At 37.3% G+C, this 20,793-nt stretch overlaps 2 protein-coding genes across 12 annotated transcripts; both read left to right on the top strand.

The window, feature by feature from the left end:
* Positions 1-2,310: 2,310 nt before the first annotated feature.
* LOC311275593 (uncharacterized protein) lies at positions 2,311-3,418 on the top strand. The gene is made up of 4 exons (XM_084384720.1): positions 2,311-2,483; positions 2,687-2,834; positions 2,984-3,092; positions 3,278-3,418. The coding sequence occupies exons 1-4, from the start codon at positions 2,405-2,407 to the stop codon at positions 3,401-3,403; spliced, it is 462 nt and encodes a 153-aa protein (XP_084240846.1). The 5' UTR covers positions 2,311-2,404; the 3' UTR covers positions 3,404-3,418.
* A 2,378-nt stretch (positions 3,419-5,796) lies between these two features.
* phf20l1 (PHD finger protein 20 like 1) lies at positions 5,797-20,734 on the top strand. 11 transcript variants are annotated; one of them, XM_084435642.1, is made up of 24 exons: positions 5,797-5,907; positions 6,866-7,011; positions 7,460-7,622; positions 7,859-7,954; positions 8,927-9,011; positions 9,280-9,368; positions 9,867-10,053; positions 10,256-10,507; positions 11,028-11,092; positions 11,178-11,403; positions 11,523-11,657; positions 12,219-12,413; positions 12,626-12,685; positions 12,785-13,075; positions 13,189-13,371; positions 13,470-13,526; positions 13,611-13,712; positions 13,940-14,080; positions 14,276-14,460; positions 14,661-14,760; positions 16,952-17,147; positions 17,518-17,761; positions 17,853-18,018; positions 19,617-20,734. In XM_084435642.1, exons 2-24 carry the CDS (start codon positions 6,929-6,931, stop codon positions 19,757-19,759), a joined length of 3,444 nt encoding a protein of 1,147 aa, XP_084291768.1. In that variant the 5' UTR covers positions 5,797-5,907; positions 6,866-6,928; the 3' UTR covers positions 19,760-20,734. The 11 variants fall into 11 exon arrangements, with proteins under 11 accessions (XP_084291768.1, XP_084291766.1, XP_084291764.1 ...); XM_084435640.1 differs by having other exon boundaries at positions 9,864-10,053; XM_084435638.1 differs by having other exon boundaries at positions 7,460-7,628.
* The last annotated feature ends 59 nt before the right edge of the window (positions 20,735-20,793 follow it).

Here is a 20,793-nt window from a genome sequence, read left to right as displayed (position 1 = left end):
GTTTCAAAAGAAAAAGGCAAAATATAGTTTACGTCTTCAGAAGGGATTATTTATGTTGCAACAAAATCAAATTACAGTATATATATTTAAAAAAATACAAACTTTTACAATTTAATTGAAAAATACAAACTTTTACAAGTTTATTTATTCCAATATATTTAATGCATACCAAAAAGACTAAAGTAATAAAGTAATTTCTGTCCAGAGCTGTTTTATCTAAAGCTGTTAAAATTCATCTCTATTGGGTTCACCAATTGTAGAGACAGTGTCAGGAGGGGGTGATGGGCTTAACTCCACCATTTCCATTTGTTCATTTTCAAGTTCTTTGGTTCTTGTTGTTGGTGTGTAGTACCACCTCCTAATGCCCATCCAGATCAGAGGCAGGGAAATCAGGAGCAGAATGCACAGTCCCACTAGCTGAAGAAGTACATTCATGTTTAAATGAGTACATGAAAACTTGGGACCAGGTAATAATCAACTCATAGAAAAATATATAGATTAATCAAACATATTTGTAACAGCATTTTTATTTCATCCTCATGCTCACCTGAGAGTTATTTCGATAGTTAAAAAATGACATTTGCTTTTCTGTGGTGTTGTCACGTTCACTTAAAGGCTGACACCATGTTGTTGAAGCAGTTATATCTGTGTGAACCGTAAGTCCTTCCCATGAAGTCCTTGCACAGGCAAAGTATTGTCCATCAAAGAACAGAAGCATGATCCAGAGAACGGCCGGAGTAAGACAAACTAAAGCGCAGTGCAAACAGCTTGTATAATTGATGATTTGTGAGCTTTGAATATAAAACAAAAGTGCGAAGGAGAAGAGAGCGGGAACTACAAAATACGCCATTGAGAACAGCAGATTCAGCTTTGGATTACAAGGGCATGCAAAGTCTATCTCCACAAGTTGCTCAAGTCCCACCATCACAAAGCCGATAACGAAATTTGAATATAAAGGACTCTTCTTCACCATGTTTTTCAAGCGTCCTATCCATTCCAACTTGCTCATTTTAAGCGTCGATAAGGGGAGAGATTTGTACAATTGATGTGTAAATTGGTCACTGACTGATTTTTATGCTGAGGGTATGGATATGCTTTTGATATACGCCTCTTTCATGGTGTCATATAGTGAGACAAGCCTCCATCTAAATTTTCTGTGTGACACTGACATTTATTCTGTGGTTATGTGGCACACTAGTCGCTTTAATGGCAGTTTAATGTGCAGCTCTTAAATATAAAAAGTGACTCGTGACTGAGTGCAACATACAGAGTGTTGGATTGTAAAAACCCATGAATCTTAGTGGGTTTGACTCTGGCTCTAATGGAAGCATATGGACAATATACAGACAAATCGGTCTGGGCCTTCTCCTCTAAACCTTGTCAAATCAAGGCATTTTCATCCACAGAACTGCCCGCTGAATGGTTTTTGTTTTTGAACTTCTAGACACTATTGTGAAAATCCAGTTAAGCCATTTCATGAAATACTCAGACCACACCGTCTGGCACTAGTAATCATTTGACAGTTGTTGCTGTTCCTATGTTGCAATGTTATTCATCTAGGACACATTGGGTAGGGATAGTTCAACCAAAAATGAAAAATTCTGTCATCATTTACTCACCTTCAATTGGGACCCCATTGACTTCCATAATATATTGGAAGGTCCATGTTTGGTTACCCATATTCTTAAAATGATCTTCTATTTGTGCTCAGCAGAAAAAAGAAATTCATACAGGTTTGGAACAACTTGAGGGAAAGTAAATGATGACAGAATTTTCATTTTGGGTGAACTACATGTTTTTGAAATGTCTATCGAAATGAATGGGACATTTTCTTTTGCAAACCAGGGCACTGAATCAGATAATTGAAAATTTCCACATAATAACAAAAAAATAACTACACGTACACAATAACAAAAAATACTTTACTATAGTTTAATTTTGGCAGCTGTTAATAGACATGACTTTCTTTTCCAAAAGTAAATTCAATAAAAACTAAAATTCAATAAAAGAAAAATTAAGATAACATGATTAAGTTGAATATCATTGTCTACTAAATACGAATTTATTTCCCCCCAACACTTACTGTTTTCTTGCTCTTTTTCAATTTAGCAGCTGTGTATGTTTTTTTTTTCTCTTCCAGTTGTGCAATTCTGGCTTTTCCCGCTTTCCATTTGCCAAAAGAACAACTAGACCTCTGGAGGAAATTCAGAACTTGAGCAGCACAGCTCTAACCAATAACCTTTCAAGCTAAAATTGTGCAATCCTGGTCTTTCCCAAATCACAAGCCATGTTTGTTCAGATGACATCAGCAGTGAAGCAATATTTTGGTAAAGGGAGGGTCACAGGGTCAGAAAAGTATACAAATTGCTCCGGTTTTCTACCAAGCTTCAGTTTGCTGTGAACCATGATGTCCTTCAAGACTACATTGGGTCTGCTTTTCTTGGCCATGTTGGCCATGGTGGCTGAATCCTCATGGGGCAATGGTATATTTACAAATTTTGTTCATTTTTACTTTGCTCAGCATTACATTTACTACACTAAACCTTTTCTATAGTTTAATTTAATTTAATTGTAATAACCAACAAGAAGGTGAACTAAGGTTTTTCTGCCTTCTACCTTACTTTTAAAGTTAACAATATAGTGCCTTCATATGAATAATATATTTTCTGTCACATTGAATTTTCAGGGGGTGGAAACTCTTACAGTTTCGACCTTTCCAAAATGTCTGATCTAAGGAAACTGTACAACTCCAAAGTTTACAAGGCAGAGAGGATGACCAGACCTTTGGAGGGGATGTCTTTCCAAGTAGGCAAACTCAGCCACTCTGGAGTCAGGTAATCAAGATACAATGAACAGTTTTGTCATTTTATTTTGTATTAGCACGTGCATTGTGTTCAATACATGGTGAATACATCACACTTGTATACTGAGAGGAAAGAATGTGTTAAATATTAGGCATGTCTTCTGCTGGTTCTGCTTTTAGAGTGACTCTAGCAGACGGCACTAAATGGCTGGTCCATAAAGGAGATGGCTATGGAATCTCAACTCAGACTGTTGTTGTGGCTGCCCGTCATATGAGCAATAACTGGAAGGCAAGTCATTCTGTAACTCTGATATGTGTGCAACTTACTTGTATATAAAAGACTGTATTTTATCCATAGTCTGTATTTTTTTTTTAGAAATTAGACTTATTTAATAGCCTACCTTAGCAATTTCATTTAACTTTAGAAGATCATTTTGGTCTGCGCTAATCTTTTGTCTTTTTTTTAATGGACAGATTGTTGAGACAAAAGATTTTCGTGGGAGCAAGACAGTGTCTGCTTTTGTGAAGGCCGGAGGAACGGACTACAAACTTTTGTTTGATAACTGCCACGATGCAGCCGACCGGATGATGGATGGTTAAATTCACAACTACAATGTAAATAGATTAGAAAGAGAGCATCACTTTCATAGCCTACTTTTTATGATTAATTTGAAAGTGCATTCTTGACATTCTTGTGTTTCTGAAATAAATAACTTTTAAATGTATTATTTTGTTTCAATGTGATTATTAGTAATCTTTTGGAATGTAAAAGACAATATCAAAACAATTCAAATCTCAAACAGGTTGAAATCGAGGCTATAGGCTAATGCTAGACTAATTATGAATATTTCATCTGAGCTGCAGATGGCGACAGAGGTTTTTCAGTTCTTCAGCTTTTCCAGAAGTTAAATACAGATATCATTGGTGATGTCAATCGCTGTGCTGATTGCTTATTGCTTTTAAAAATGAAACGATTGTGCTTGAGTTTCTGTTACATTTAGCCACACCAAATCAAAGAAATTGAACAAAGTCACACGACAGAGGAAAGCACCGCAAGTTGTCCATTAAAACTGAAATAAAATGTCCACGCAATTTTCACCACTTTGTTTTCTGATAACTTTGAAATATGTTAATTAAAATATTGACACCAAAATTTTAATCTATTGATTTTGATCTCTATTTTGAATAGTTTTGGTAAATTAGAGCATTATGGGAGATTTACCATTATGGTTGCAAAAAAATAAATGTATTAAATATAGTGAAGTATATAGGCTATTTAATACAAATGTCTATAGTTGTCATTTTTAACTTGGATTAATATCACATAATATTTCTTAAAAAATACCCAATGTGTTCTGTAAAGAAATTTGTATCAGTAACTCATACTGAACAATTAGGCCTAAATGTTATTATTTTTTTTATTTTTTTATTTTTTTTATTCATATTACATTTATAGCACAGGTTTTGAGCCACATGTGAATTAAACAAATTGTCACTTGAACGACATTTCACATTATAACAGAGGTTTTGAGTTGAAGTAAAAGGGTTCTTTCCCTTTACAACCAAACAAACAAAACACAAAGTGGTTTATTATTAATTGCATATCAGTGTGCGGTGCACATGCAAGCACAGAAATAAGTTAATTGTTTTGAATAAAAACTATGTTTTACTCAAACTATTTACTGTGTTCTTGGTCACCTGAACTTAAAATACTGTGTTTTGTTCACTTTCCCCTCTTAAGTTTAGTTCTGGCAAGCAATTTTGTATTTTCTTATTTTCCATTTGTCAGCAGAACAACACGAATGTGGAGATTCGGATATTGAGCAATAAAGTTATAAATTAATCAAATTCTCAAACTGCCAGATAATTGAAGCTTCTTAAACACATTATGTCTTAAGAAAATAGTTCACCTGCATTTTTTTTGCAAGACTGGACTCACTCTCATTAACATGTCAAAAGGCATTGATAAATTACAATACTAATAAGATTAAGAGAAAAATATATTTTCCCTATAGTTTTAAATGGCAGAACCTTTACATTAGTTCTATTGTGTGAGTTGTTTTAATTTTTTTAATCCAACCCCTTTAAGATATTTCTATTAAACATTGTCTGATCTTGGGTAAAGCATGGCATAACAAATGAGAATAATTATTAAAGGGTTAGTTCACCCAAAAATGAAAATTCTGTCAGTAATTACTCACCCTCATGTTGTTCCAACCCCGTAAGACCTTCGTTCATCTTCGGAACACAAATTAAGATATTTTTGATTAAATCTGAGAGCTGGATCACTCCTCCATAGGCTTCTAAGGCATTATAACTTGCTGGCCCAGAAAATGTATTTAAGACATCGTTAATATAGTCCAAGTGACATCATAGGTAAGGTCACTATTTTCCAGAGACACAAAATCAATTAACCTCAAAACTGTTTCGACTGACTAAATCTCATGATGATATTTAGATTAAATTGCAAAATTTAGAAGAGCACTAATATCATTAATATCTGGTCAAGAGAGAAAAAATAAGGTGGGGGATGGGTGTCAATCTTATCCCATCTTACCCTATAATTTATTATCACCAAACAACACAAAAGCAAAAAGAGAGCATAAAGAATACAGACATGAAGAAGACTGACAAAGAAAACTATTTTTGTTTCAACACAACTGGATTTTCCAAAGAGAGACAGCCGTGAGTGTGTTTAACACTGGAATAATTTGAACAGGTCATTGTAAACGGTCTGTATACCAGGATTGGGCAAAATTCAGAGTTCAAAATGTTCTCCCTTTCAATTCATGTGAATACTTTGATTCAAGAAAAAGGAGCAGTCACAACAACAGAAGATCTAACACACGCACCCAAACAAAAACATCTGACACTACAACAGAGGTGGTCGATTTAGTACGGTTCTGCCTCTTTAAATACAAAACAAACAAAACACAAAGCGTCTGAATATCGGTCACGTGTTAGTCTGCGGTGCGCGTGCCTTCAGGCATTTTGTGCGTCGCGTGCGTGCGCGCCCACGTCCAGTTTGGGTAAAAGTAACTGAGCTTGAATGATCACAATACACCATAGGAATTAATTGCTATTCTCTCAATGAATTTGCTAAGGTAAATCTATATGTCACACGTATAGCGGACGCCAGAAAGCAACTGTCACTCTTCGAGTTGGTTTAACAAAGATGAAAACTGGCCTGTCATTTTTTTTTTCTCTTTTTTTGCACATAGTTTTATCCCCTCGGAACGGTTTAGCTAGTCAGCTGGTACAGCATTAGCTGTTTGGCTAGTTCTGCTGTGCTAACTGGACAATGAGAGGTTTGACTTGAAGTTTCATCTTTGAAATATTGAACTGTAATATTTATGCTCAGGGGTTTTGTAGTTATTTAAGGAGAAAACTTGACAATTATATTCAGGCAGCATAAAATTTGAGAAGAAGCTCGTTAGCCAATACCTAGCATTAGCGAGCTATGATAATCCAGGTAAAAGAGTCATTTACCATTTTATTTTATTTTCCCCCCACTTTTAAATTTTTATCTAGGTATTTTAGAGGGTTCCGTTTTCCGTATAGAGTAACAATTTTTTTTAACATAGCGATTTAATTTGTGCGGTAGACAGTCATAAGTGGAGTGTAGTAGTATAGTAGCTGAATAGCTCAATAAGCTACTGTCCAGCCAGAAAAAACTTTGATTATATATATTTGCTTGATTTCTGTTGTTTGCATGTGATGCTATTTCGTGACACGTTAAGTGTGCAAACGTTTGGAAAATATCCCTGATATGAGTGTATCAGAATACAGTAGGGCAATCAAAGGCCTGGTTTAGGGTACATTTTGCCAGCTGGTAAAATAGTTGAGCATATTTTCTTTAATCAGCTTACATGAAACCGTGCAGTTTATTGATAAATCTACAAATACTACCGATGAAAATGAAATGCATGATTTAGGAGTGAAAGATTTGACTTTTTTGTTTAAAGTTGGTATAAAGAATGTCAAATGTCAAGCATTTGTTCATGCAATATAGTTCAGCTGATTATGTACATAGACTCATAGATAATTTCTTTACATTCACAGGTCCGTCCACAGGACGAAAGAGCATTTGTGTCTTGAGAAAGATCTGGTAAGAGTACACTCAAAATGAGCAAGAAACCTCCAAATCGACCAGGGATCTCTTACGAGGTTGGTGCCAGGGTTGAGGCCCAGGACTACCTGCAAAAATGGTATGAATTAATTTAGCTTTTCAAACTGGGGTCTGGGAACTCGCAGGTGGCTGAGATAAATAAAATAAATGAATGAATAATAATTAAAAGAAGTAAATTCATTATTTAAAAAAATAAAAATAAAAATTGAAGTAATATTAACAAAATATTTTCCACATTATATTTTTACACATTTATAATATAAATGTTTCACAATATAAACCAGGTCTTTATACAATAAACTATATTAGTAGGGGTTCAATGGGGGCATCTAAAAGATTAAAACCCCTTGTGTAAGAGCAGTGTTACGTTTTTTTTAAGTACTAGTACTAAAGGAATAGTTTGGTTCCATTTTCAGGAGTACTTGAATTTAATTTCGTTATTAAAGCTTTAGTTATTTTCAGTGCTTTTTGTTGTTTTTCAAGTTATCTATCAATGATCTGATCTTTGTTAAATGCTGTCTTCGCAGGTACCCTTCACGTATCGAGAAAATTGATTATGATGAGGGAAAGATGCTTGTGCATTTTGACCGTTGGAGCCATAGGTACGACGAATGGATTCTCTGGGACAGCAACAGACTTCGGCCATTAGAGAGACCGGCACTCCGCAAAGAGGGTCTCAAAGAAGAGGAGGTGTCTGTATGTTTGCAGTACTTCCTATTGTCAGATATGTTTATGGTCTGAACTGTCTAGGATGACTTGGCAAGCATGAGAAATGCAGGGTCCTTTGTGGGCTGTTAGAATATGTCTTCATAGTGCCAAATGAAGTTTTTCAGCTGCTAAACTTAACATTATTGAAGTTTTCAGCCACTCATTTGTTATTGAGATGAGTGATTGATTAATTCTTGTCTTACAAACATTTCTGCCAGGAGAGTTTCAGCGAGATGAGAGCATCTCGCCTTCGTGAGCTTCCTGGAAGTACAGAGAGCACAGAGGACCAAAAAGACTTACCTCAGCAGAGACAAGTACATACCTCAATTGCCCATCTACCTTGATCTGGCTCTCTCAACTGCTTGTCCCATCATTGTTTGGGTTTTTCCTCCATCTACATAGCCAAAACCTTTTAATGTTTTGTTGGGCCACAAACAATCATCCATTTAAAAAAATTAAATAAACAGGCCTTTGTGACTTATATTTAAAGAGGTGTTGTTACACTTACACTACTGTTCAAAAGTTTGGGGTCAGTAAGATTTTGTAAAGTGAAATAAGTCTTTTGCTGACTGAGGCTGCATTTATTTTATTCAAATACAGTAAAAATGGTTATACTTTGAAATTGAATTGCCATTTAAAATATCTGTTTTCCATTTAACATTTTGAAATGTAATTGATTCCTGTGCTGAATTTTTAGCAGCCATTATTACTCCAGTCTTCGGTGTCACATGATCGTTCAGTAATATTTCTACTATGCTGAATCAGTGTTCAATTAGAATGTCTTATTTTTATGTTGACAACCTATGTGCTTCATAATATATATTTTTGGAAACCCTTTTTAGGATTCTTTGATGAATAGAATAGAAAATAACAGATTTTTTTTTTTTAACAAAATAAGAAAAACTTACTCACCCCAAACTTTTGAATGGTGTTTTTTTTTTCTAGAGAAAGCGTTCCTTTCTGATGTATAGACATAATTTTTTTTTTTTTATATTAGAGCTAGAATTATAATTAAGAATCTTTAAATACAGTTGAAGCTTCTTTGGTTTTCTTGAATTACATTTTCACTAGTATCTGTGTGGTTGCTTAACTACTGTTATCAGCTTGCCAGGTATTACATGAAATAATCAGAGGTTTTCTGTGTGTCCATCACAGTTTGTTCTGCTCTAACCATTCACTTTTATGACCACAGCACATCCCATATCTTCAATACAGGCTTGGCTGAATTTATCTTGGTGTGTTGACTAATTAATTGCATGTCTATTCTGTTTTTGTTTCATCTTTAGGAATTGAGAGATGGTGAGGAGGTGCTTGCCCGGTGGACAGATTGCCGCTACTACCCTGCCAAGATTGAAAGTATCAACAAGGAAGGTAAGGTCATCTTGCTGACCCTTCTGGGCAGAAACATACTTCTTCTGTCAGTATGCAATAGAAAAAGGTGTTAAATTTGATTAAATGGTTTTCAAATGCAAAGGGAAAAGTGTTCTCAAATGCTATTTTGAAAAGCATAGGATTTACCTGAATGCCTACATACAATATTAATGCCTTCACACAGTATTGTTTACCGGTATTTGAATCAAATCGAAAGACTCTGATGTATAAAAAGGCACTGATTTGCTGTTATTTTTTTGTACTTTAGGCACTTACACTGTACAGTTTTATGATGGAGTCATTCGCTGTGTAAAAAGAATCCATATCAAGTCCATGCCAGAAGATGCAAAAGGACAAGTAAGTTTATTAAAGTGATTTCACAGAGAGTCCTCCTCAGTTCTGTTTAATTAACAAATAGTTTCTCCTGAAGTTTAATAGATGTTTTTGGACATCCGTTGCTACACTGCTAGATAACTGTTGTATGACATATGACAATCAATTCTAAGCATGATGCTTTATAGTTAATCGTATATTTTAGTGTGGCCATCTATAGTATTGTCCTTGACCTCTTCCTCTCTTTCAGAAGGTAAAATGCATGATGTCAATCGCGAATAATATTTGAAGACAAGCAGCTGGTCTACACAGCTTACAGTTGCATCTTTGTGCCAGTCAGGCAGCTCAGGGATGCCAAATCACTTTATTCTACCTCCTCAGTTAACTTTACTACATTATTAATGCTTAAAAAGCTTCTTTTTTTTTTCTCCTCTTTTTTTTACGTTTGCCATGACAAGAAGTATATTTGTGACCTGACCATGTCAGATGTGACTGATAGTGTATTGGTTTGTGTTCAAGCAGGACTGGATCGCTCTGGTGAAGGCTGCCTCAGCTGCAGCCAAGAATAAAGGAGGGAACAGACCACGTACCAGTGCCAACAGCAACAAGGACCGAGAGGACAGGAGAGAACAACGGTCGGATGAAGAGCTTGATGATGATGATGATGACGACGACGACGATGATGATGATAGTGAATCAGAGAAACTTGGTATGTGATTTGTTAGGACTTGTCTTGCCTAATGAATTGTAGTTTCTAGACATTTTATGGTGAAGTTATTTCCTGCTGATCTGTGTTCACTTACATATCTTTCATAAACCTTTTTCATTTGGTTGGAGCCTGATCTTAAATCAACACTTCATTCATTTTGAGCAGCAACATCAACCTTATGTCTATTTCCTTGTTTACACAGCAGACCTAGACTCAGAAGAGGAGGACAGTAAGCCGGCTATCGAGGAGGACAGCAAGCCGGCTATCGAGGAGGACAGCAAGCCGGCTATTGAGGAGGACAGCAAGCCGGCTATTGAGGAGGACAGCAAGCCGGCTATTGAGGAGGACAGTAAGCCGGCTGTTGAGGAGCTTGAATCAGCTACAGCAAAGAGGAGGAGCAAAAGACAAGGCAACTCGTGTGGCAGTAAAAGGACTCGTCTCAGCAAAGGGACAGGTAAACATTAGCAGAGAGTAACAACCCACAACAAGGCTTAATTTCCAGAGTTTATGCCAATAAATAGTTTCTAGCTAATATCTGAACATGCAGTCAACCCTATAGAGCAGGGGTCTGCAACCTATGGCACGCGTGCAAATGTGTAATCGCTGACACTTGCGTGAGAGGTGTATGTATTTAATTTAAAGTACCTTCCACCTGCATACAGATCTAAATTTTGAGCTAATCATTCCTCATAGTAACACAGCTTGTTTAAGTTAGGAGCTATAAATACTATTAAAGTGTGATGATAAACTGCGCAAGTCAACAAAAGTGTGCAGATCAAGCATGTATCAACAAGTTAAGTTCATTTGACTGACAGCTTACAGTTTGTTCTGTTGTCTTTGCTGTGCTTGGCTTTGAGAAAAAAGTTCATGCTAATATCATGGCTTCTATATTTCCTAAATAAACTGTGATACTGATTCAGCAGTGTGTAGTGATTAAGATATTTTAAGTGTGCTTTTCGTTTCTAATCATCAAGGATGTGCTGACACTGAGTCTGAATGCAAAGCAGAGTCAAAAGAGTTTCCAGTAACATCACAGCAGGTATAGATGAAACTGACATACTGTTATCAACATGATGATCACTTTAGTACACACACTGTGTCATGTTTACGTCTCCACCCCTCAGAAAGTGTCAGGTGCAGAGGCTAGTCCAATTGAAGAGAAATCCCAATCTGTCAGTGCCCAAAGAACCCCAGCATCCCTCTCTAGCCCATCCCTGTGCAAGTCTCGCTCAAGAAGACTTAAACACGACTCGGGAGAGTCCACCTCTAGCAGTCAGAACACAACCGCAGCCCCCGAACCCAGTCCTTCATCCATTTCGACACACACCCTTCCAGACAGCACACACACTGGTGGGTCAGCCAGAGAGCAGTAGTAATTTTTATATATTCAACTGTCAGCAATTATAACAGACTTAATATTTCATAATGTATTGATGATGATAATAACATGCATGTCTGTTTCCGCATAGCCCCTTCCAACTCCCCCCAGAGAAGGAGACGGTCTCAGCGTCTAGCGACAAGCTCTGACCAGGCTTACCCCTCTTCACCACACATGAGGGATTCCATCACTCAACCTCCTCCCCCAGATGGCTCTCAGAAACCTGGTGAGAGACACGAACTATGCAGAGCTTATGGCATAATAAAGCACTAAAAATACAGTTTTCAAAACTTTGGGTCGGTAAGGTTTTTCAGATGTTTTTGAAAGGAGTGTCATGCTCACCAAGGCTGCATTTATTTGATTAAAAATACAGATTTTTTTTTTTAAAAAAAAAACGTTTTAAAATGTAATTGATTTTTGGGATGGCAAATTTGAAATTTCAGCATCATTACTCCAGTTTTAAGTGTCACATGATCCTTCAGAAATCATTATAATATTCTGATTTGGTGTTTTTTAATGTTAAAAACAGTTGTGCTGCTTAATAGTTTTGTGGAAACTGATAAAAATGTTTATATTATAATTATAATGTCACATTATAAATGTATTTACTGTCACTTTTGATCAATTTAATAGGATCATATAAATCTTATCAATATAAATCATACTGACCCCAAATTTTAGAGCAAGTTTTAAACATGCTGTTTTTCAATTGTGCCACTCTAGAATTGTCTGTTATGACATTTGATAATTATCCATGATTGACCTGTTTAAATCTTGCATTTTAAAGCACTCTCTTTTGAAGAAGACAGCAGCACTGCAGTTAAAACAGAAGCTTCTTCACAAAAGCCAGTTTCAGGAAGCCCATCCACAGCTCCTCCCACGGGCAGTGTTCAGTCTCCAATCACTGAGAAGGACAAGATGACAGACATGTTGCCCAATAATCAAACAACACTTGAAGGGAATTCACCTTCTGTAGTGACAGGTGGGTTGGCCATGTAACCATAGCATTGAATGCCTTTGTTATGTTTCTCCATGAAGCTTTTAAAGGACACTTGGTTTTGTGGATATAGTAAACAGCAAAGTTGACTAACCAGGATATTTAGAACATATCAACAGTAGATTTTAAATCCTGTATTGCTACTTGGATTTTGTGATATTTAAAAACTATTCATTATCTTCTCATTTTGTGTCCAGCTGCAAGTCAGAAAGTTCCTTACAGGACTCCTAAAGCCAACAAACACGCCAGAGAGCCAAGTATGAATCATCACCTGCCTTCCACTCACTTCATTCAGATACTGCAATTTAAAACTAACTCTCTCTCTTTTTTAATCTAACTTTCTCCTTCCTCCTCAGTTATAAACAGCAAGAAGTCTGATGACCCCAGTGCTCCCAATGAGTCTCTAATAGACCTGGACCATAATAAATTCAAGTGTAAAGTCCCTGGATGCTCTAAAGCCTTCCGGAAAGCAAAGCTGCTGGACTATCACCTGAAGTACTATCATAACACTGAGAAAGAAATGGACAGCGAGGTCTGCTCACCAGACAGGGTGGGCCGCACCAGGGCCACATCTGCTTCCATGCCTACAAGCACCTTGTCAGATATCCCAGATAACAAGAGGCGCAGGACCGTCTCTACTTCTTCCTGTAGGTTCCCTTGCAGTTATTTGTCAGGATCATCAATCAAATGGTTATTAAATTTACAGTTGAACAATCAAACTGAATTAAAGAGAGTTCTATTCTTTTGTTTTGTGTCCTAGCTCTGTCCTCTCAGGGCTTCATGCTTCAAATGGACAGCGCTGGCTGTGTGAGGCCTCCTAAGTTCTGTAAGAAGAAACGTTCCTCTGCCTCTGTCAGTTCAGACAGTACGGAGGTCTCCCTGCCTCCTCCAACCTTTGATAACCTCCATGACAAGATTCTCAAGAAGGACAAGCACCTGGATGGTGAGCTAATTCAGCAGATTTTAAAGATGATGAATGGAGTTCTTCCTTTTTTCCATTTTCTTTAACTGTGCATCTTATGGATGTTTTTTCTTCTTCAGGGCTTTGTATAAAGACAGAACGGAAATTCAAACTGGAGGATAAATGTCAGTTGTTTGGTGAGTTTACTGAACTTTTTTTCTTATCTCAATTTCACATTCATAAACCAGTCCTCATATCTCTTATTTCATTCTCTGCTGTAGCGAAAAAGAGGGATAAAGACAGGAGGGACAGGAAAGATAAGGACCTTTTCCGAATTAAACAGAAGAAAAAGAAAAAAAAGAAGAAGAAATCAAAACTGCACTGTAAGTTAAATTTTGGGTTTGCCTCAGGTTCAGAGGTCTATGTACTTACAAGCTTTACAAATAATTTAACTTTTATACTAAATTGACTTTTAAAATTCATTAATTTGTGACTTAAATTTTTATAATTTGTCTTAAATTGCCTCATTAGTTCTAGCCATCTTGTTCAGTCCATAACGAGTCGCCGTTGTGAAATGAGAGGGTCATATTGTTCTCATCTATGTGCTAAGGTTACGCAGACCTGGATGAGATGTCATTGTCTTACTTGGAAAGACCGTCTTCCCCACTACATCGTTCTTCCTCTAGTGCCTTCAAGCACAGCACCTTCCAATACCCTCGTGCCATACTGTCTGTTGACCTCACCGGGGAGAGTAAGTCCTCTTATCCATTTGCACCCATTTGTAGCTACTTTCAAATAATGGCCTCATTTCAGTTATAACTTTCAGCTATTAAATTTTTCTTGTGTTCTGTAATTAAAATAGATAGTATTCAACATGAATATGATATTAGTGTTGTACTGTGATGTTGAGGCTTATTTCATTTCCTAATTCCTTTTCCTATTTCAGACCTGTCAGACATTGACTTCCTGGAAGACTCAACCACTGAGAGTTTGCTGTTCAGTGGAGATGAGTATAACCAGGATCTAGACTCGATCACTATGGAGGACTTCCAGGATGAGGATGAAGTTGGTGCAGATGAAATTGTTCGCTGCATCTGTGAGATGGATGAAGAAAACGGCTTCATGATTCAGGTAGGATTACTTTTAGCAATGGCTCTTCAATAACTTTTAAATAAGTTTTATTCTGTCTGTAACCACAGTTTCATGCAAGAGACATCTTAAGTGTGCTGAAATGGTTCTGAGTGCCTTTTTGTTGTGTTTGTTCTGAATCTGTTGTAGTGTGGAATTGCACATAATAGTTTCTGGTAATAGGTATATTTTTCTCTGTACAGTGTGAGGAGTGTATGTGCTGGCAGCACAGTGTGTGTATGGGGCTTTTGGAAGATAGCATACCCGATCAATACATCTGTTACATCTGTCGGGACCCACCAGGTAACAACCATGCAACAAAACCACACACATGGGTCAGCAGGATGTTATAGTTTTATACTGTACTATAGTAACTAACTACAGTTATATAGTTTTGTATTCTGCTTACTACAGATGTCTTATGTCTGTTTCTTGAATGTTAATGTAAATACTAGGGCTGGGTTAAAAATATTGATTTCTAAATTTTAATCGATTCTCAGTAGGGGATATTTTTTCCACTTGATTCCTTGGCTCAAGACGATTCAATTGCACCCTATGATGCCATTTAGAATTTTCCAAAAAACCTACTTTGTCGAACTCCACCAAGGCCGTTGCTCTGATTTTCATGAAAATTAAACCAAATCATCTATAGACCATGCTGACAAAACGTTAAGGAATTCCAGTTGATTCGTCAAACCGTTCTCGAGTAATGCGTTAACTAATTAGACGAAGTGCCTGCCAAAATGAATGTGAGGCTATATCTCCGCTTTTTTTAACTCCTCTTAGACCGTTTGTCTGATTTTCACCAAATTCAAGTCAGATCATCTTTAGACTGTGCCGACAAAAAAGTTATGGATTTCGTGTCGATAGGTGAAACCGTTTTCATAAACCACATCAACAAAGTTGAGGCATGGTGCCAAAAATGACTGTTTTATCTCTTCTCTAGTGATTGTATTTGATTTTCAGGCATTTTGCCTAAAATCATCTTATAGCCTTTTAATTGCTCGTTGATGCAGCTGGTCTGATGCTCCCAGACATGCAGTCATGACTTGTCGTTTCTGCTTTGTGCTTGGCCTGTTAATTGCTGCATGCAGCTGTATTTTGAACTGTTATCGATTCTTAAATCCCAAGCATCAATCCTTTAGTCTATGCAGAATTTTGCAGCACGCCTCCCATCCAATAACTCGCAATAAGCTTTGTGCTTTGTTACTGTCAGCTTTTAAAATCTGTCAATTTTAATATGAAATTCAAGCAGTAAATACCAATTTGGTTCTCTTTAATGTGGCATGCCAGAACACAGATGTTTATTCAAAGTAGGGCTGTCACGATGTTAGATTTTTCACACCACGGTTATTGTGGCCAAAAGAATTCACGATATCGATATATCGCGATATCTATAGAATCTATGGGGGGGGGGGGGGGGGGGGTACTCAATCTATGGCAAATTTTTGTGAAGGAAGACAAGCATGTGAAGTTTATCTGGTTTCAAACTGAAGCCAAACACTGTCTGAAGGTTTCCTGAAGAACTGAAAAGCTCTTAAACCTGTTGTTGCACTGGCGCCAATAAAGTCATGCAGATAGCAGATTTGAATAAAAAAATCAAGTGCAAATACAAATACAAAAATAAGATGAGTAAAGAAAACGGGGTTCTTAATTTTAATAATCACCCTTTATTAAATATATGAACACAGAAACCCCCTGTTAACAGTTAATGTCACGTTTCCCATTCCATGATGACTAGTAAAATAATAGCCGCGTCGCGTCTATGACAACTCGAGGTATTGCACACCGGACACGCACTTTCTCAGTTTATGGCCAGCAATATCATTATGTTTAAGGACATTATGGAATTGAGATAATGTCTGTACTATGTTATGATTATACTGTACAATTAAATACAATAGTTGCTGAGTCTGTGATCTGAACACTTTTTTCTGCGCTCTGTGTCGCGGCAGGATTTTGAACAAGGTCCTGAGCCGTTGCTGGGCGCCGCGGACAGACGCCGAATAGAACCGCGCTGTGCTTCTCGTCCGGTGTGTGTACACTCATACAGAATGTGTTCGAATTTTAAAGACGTGGCGCTGCGCTTCTCGTCCGGTGTGCGACCACCTCTAAGGTGCTGTTTTCTTTGAAGCCGAAGAACTCTGTTAATACTGGCGAGCTCAGCTTACTTTTTTCGGGTGTGGACAGAGTGTTTCACTCTAGCTGCGCGGGCGCGGACGAGCGCTGCGTCTAGAAAACGCCAATATCGCCAATACCGGTATATTGTATTGCTCTAAATTAACACGATGTCGATATTTCATGCTTTGAATATCACGATTATCGTCAATACCGGTATATTGCGACACCCCTAATTCAAAGGAATCAATATTGAATCGAATTGAATTGAAAGCTTGAGTTTCTAAATCCAATCGAATCGTGAAAGTTGTCAATACCCAGCCCTAGGAAATATAAGCCACTCCAGAGTTGTCACTGAAATGTTTACTTTTCTCAGGTCAGAGGTGGAGTGCTAAATACCGTCATGATAAAGACTGGCTCCAAAAGGGCCACATGTATGGCCTGTCCTTCCTCTCAGAAAACTACTCGCATCAGAACGCCAAGAAAATTGTGTCCACTCACCAGCTGCTGGCTGATGTTTACAGTGTTAAAAACCTGCTTAATGGCCTTCAGCTGAAGATGGATATATTACAGTAAGAGCCACTTTGCCTTCCCAGAAGCCTACCAACATCTTTAAATTAGGTGACATTGTGGAAATAAACTACCACAATAGTGTTTAATTATCATAATAATTATCTAAAGGTATTGCTGGAAAAGATGGATTGGGTGTGTTTTGATGTTTATGGCCTGGTTTCACAGACTGGGTTACTTGAAAGTTACTTTCAGTAACAGCTCAAACAGACATTTTAGTCTGGGACTAAGCCTGGTCTGTGAAACCGGAAGAGAAAAGTAAAAAAATGTTAGGCCTGTTTTTCTAGTGCTGTCGGGCTTTAAGTTGATCTGATATACAACTGTAGAAGAAAAGATGTGGGAACAATAATACGCTTATCACATTTTTTTCAGGAACAAGCATAACCCAAGTTTGCACTTGTGGGCCCGGTCTTGGGTGAACTCTGATGAGGACCAGCCTATGGGTGGGGTCCCGGACTGCCTACATTTCAAAGAGCTCCTCAGCCAGAACTCAAACCCTGAAACTTATATTACCAGCGAGCACAGCTACCAGAAACCTCCCGGTACAGGCCTCGAACATGCAAGGGATGAACAGGGGATACATACAGCCGCTCAGTTTAACCTAAAGGAAGAAGAGGTAACAAAGAACATTAAAAACTCATGTCTGGTTCAAGGTAGGTGAAAGGATACAAAGTTTGAAATCAATGCTGTGTTTATGGTTTGTGTAGGTGAGCAGTGCCATTGCTCTGTCAGGCTGTGTGAATGACAGCAGCCTGGGCTCCATGGAACAGGCCAGGAACTGCCTGCAGTGGCAGATGAACCTGCTTACACACATAGAGGACATTCAGAACCAGCTGTCTGGCCGCATGGACCTCATTGAGAAAGAGCTTGATGGTAAGGGGGAGAAATATGGGAAATGTCATTGAGTCAACACATGATCAGGGTTGGTTGAATTTGTTTCTAAGGTGTAGCTGTAGATTGCCACCATGAGCTTATTTAGCTTATATATTTGGGTCTTAAGTTTCGTGCTCATGAGCACAGTAGTGATGGCTGATGATTTAGCCTTTGTGAAGATTTAACCAGCAACCTTTTGATTACCTTGAGTCCTAACCTCTAAACTACCATCAATGAAAATGGCATTATCTCAGAAAGCCTGCATGTTTAAAGGGGTCATATAATGCTTTTTTTTGTTGACAAATGGGCCAGTTCCAAAACCTTTTTCTTTTCCACCTTTTTCTTTGCTCTATAACAGGCAAACTGGCCTTAAACAAAAAAAATATCTGCATCCATTTGAAATTAGAGGCAACCACTGCATTTGAATGAACTTTTCTGAAGACAGTCAGTTATCTTTAGAAGACATATTCATATAAATCCCCACCCCCAATTTGAATATTTATATTTTTCTTCCTATATTTCGAGCGTTGCGAACAGTGAGCTTGCTGTGCCTGGTGCGGTATTTGCTCTGCTGTGTTCTCTTCTTTGCGTCCATCTTTAGCGTGACCCGTCTCAAACTGCTCAGTAGTCTTTGTATATGGCTGGCATTGTGCTCTCACAGTATACTTCTCTGTAAAATGTGTACAGAGAGAACTTTCTGTGCACAAGAAAACATTTGGGTTGTACTGCTCATGAACAGGTTTCTAAATAAATCGAAACCTCTGATTCCTAATTTCATCCATTATCAGAAGGTCAAACACAGCGGTTTTGCTTTCGCATTCTAACACACGTTGTCTCCGTGACATGACGACAACACTAAAATTTACTGAAGTGTCACTCTTTCTTTGTATATGCATTTGGGCTGAGCATTATGCTAATATTTCACATTGTGACAGACGTTTGAGGAAGTAATATCTGGACTTTGATCTTGAGCAGTGTTTTCTGTTATATAGAATAACTTAACTTTTTCCAGATCATATACATTCACAAATAGATACATTATATTACACACTAAAAGAAACATTACACACTAAAAGCAAAAGAAAACATTACAAAGCATCATATGACCTTTTAACTGCTCTGAGGACTAGAGGTTGACCAAGTAATATTTTTTGCCACTTTCAACATGAATAACAGTGTCTGTAATAATTTGAAAACAGAATAATAAAAAAATTCCACCCTTAGGTAATTTTAGCCTTATTTATAGTTGAAAGTCCCAAGTTTGCAATTAATTTTTGTTTTTTACTTCCTTTGATTTGGGGTGTTGTTGTTTTTTGTGGATTTTATATTTAAGAAGGTTTTTTTTTTTTTTTTTTGTACAATAAACTTTCTCCTGATATTTCATGCCTGGGCCACCTGCTCACAATAATGAAAGACTAAGGAAATTGAATACATTACATTTTTTAAACGTCATTTACGAAATCTAATCTAAAACATGAACATGAAATGACTGACACAGCCAGAAAAATTACCCAAAAAGCAGCTCTTTGAGACACCTTTTTAGGATGTTTTTGATATTTTGTTAAAGTTTCGTTCTCTTTCTCCCTGTCTGTGTGAAGTGCTTGAGAGTTGGTTGGACTTCACAGGTGAATTGGAGCCCCCCGATCCCCTGGCCAGACTCCCACAGCTTAAGTGCCGCATCAAACAGCTTCTGACGGACCTGGGAAAAGTGCAGCAGATGAGCACCCTCTGCTCTGTGTGATACACACATTATAGTGTGTTTTGAGCTTCTAACACCATAACCGTTTCTTCGCACACAACTCTACTACTGGAGAAGGTGTATTCAACACTGTTCAGTAGATGCACTCTCTGTGAAGTAAATTGTTGGCCATCTTCAAGTGTAAGATAAAGAAAATGCACACTTAATGTGTGAAACAGGAACATGTCAGTGTATTTGTGCTGAGTCTAAACCACATATCTGCTTAAAGAAGATGTTGTTCTCCAAAATAGGAAGAGATCACTATAGCAGAATAATTCTTTCACATGTTAACAGAATGGAACATTATCTTTTAAAAAAACAAAAAAACTGAAGAGGTCACAACACCACACACAGATTTAAGTTTTAGCCTTTTTTGCATAAGTTAGACTCCAAAAGTAAATTTCAACTCCATTTCCACTCTGTGAGGTGAGGTTTCTTAAGGAAATATAAACTTGACTCAAGTGGGTCACTGATAGCAGACTGTTTAAGAGTTCATTAGCGTTTGATGTAAAAAATTAAATACAAATCAGATCATAAAGGTTTTCGCCACTTAAAAAGTCACTTTGAAGTGCCAAGAAAACAGACCACCGTGATCTGGTTGCTCAGAAACGCACAGTTCAGAATTTTCACGTTTTTGAAATGAATGTTGCATTTTAGGCCAGGATTGGGTTTAGCGGTCTGATACACTGGCACTAAAGGTTCACAATGCCAACAAATTCATTAGAACAACACTTAGTTTTCTTACAACAACTCGTCTAATACTTTAGCATGTTTCTCTGCAGTCTTAATGGATGCTGTAGTGATTCACAAGAAAACAAGCTAATCTAAACGTGGACGTCCAGAGATGGGTGACTTTTCTTACTAAGGCCCGTTTATCATGTTGATACTTTGAGAATATCTACCGTGAAGTAAGCTAATCCTGAGATGGATGTAAATGCATAGAATTAAATCCATTTAGTTCTTTTTTTTTCTTTTTTTTTTTTGTTGAAAAATGTAAAATACAGTTTTTATAACTGTAAAGAAAAACAACAAAAAAC

This window comes from Rutilus rutilus, assembly GCF_951802725.1.
Source record: "Rutilus rutilus genome assembly, chromosome: 17".
In the NCBI taxonomy this organism is placed as follows: domain Eukaryota; kingdom Metazoa; phylum Chordata; class Actinopteri; order Cypriniformes; family Leuciscidae; genus Rutilus; species Rutilus rutilus.
This window is presented reverse-complemented; position numbering and strand designations above follow the sequence as displayed.

Bases quoted from the DNA above. Each gene is read 5' to 3' on its own strand.
- LOC311275593 (XM_084384720.1), top strand. From the start codon at position 2,405: ATGATGTCCTTCAAGACTACATTGGGTCTGCTTTTCTTGGCCATGTTG. The intron at 2,484-2,686 runs GTATATTTACAA...TTGAATTTTCAG, and splicing joins TGAATCCTCATGGGGCAATG to GGGGTGGAAACTCTTACAGT. The intron at 3,093-3,277 runs GCAAGTCATTCT...TTTAATGGACAG, and splicing joins ATATGAGCAATAACTGGAAG to ATTGTTGAGACAAAAGATTT.
- phf20l1 (XM_084435634.1), top strand. From the start codon at position 6,929: ATGAGCAAGAAACCTCCAAATCGACCAGGGATCTCTTACGAGGTTGGT. The intron at 7,629-7,858 runs GTATGTTTGCAG...CATTTCTGCCAG, and splicing joins TCAAAGAAGAGGAGGTGTCT to GAGAGTTTCAGCGAGATGAG. The intron at 14,461-14,660 runs GTAGGATTACTT...TTCTCTGTACAG, and splicing joins AAAACGGCTTCATGATTCAG to TGTGAGGAGTGTATGTGCTG.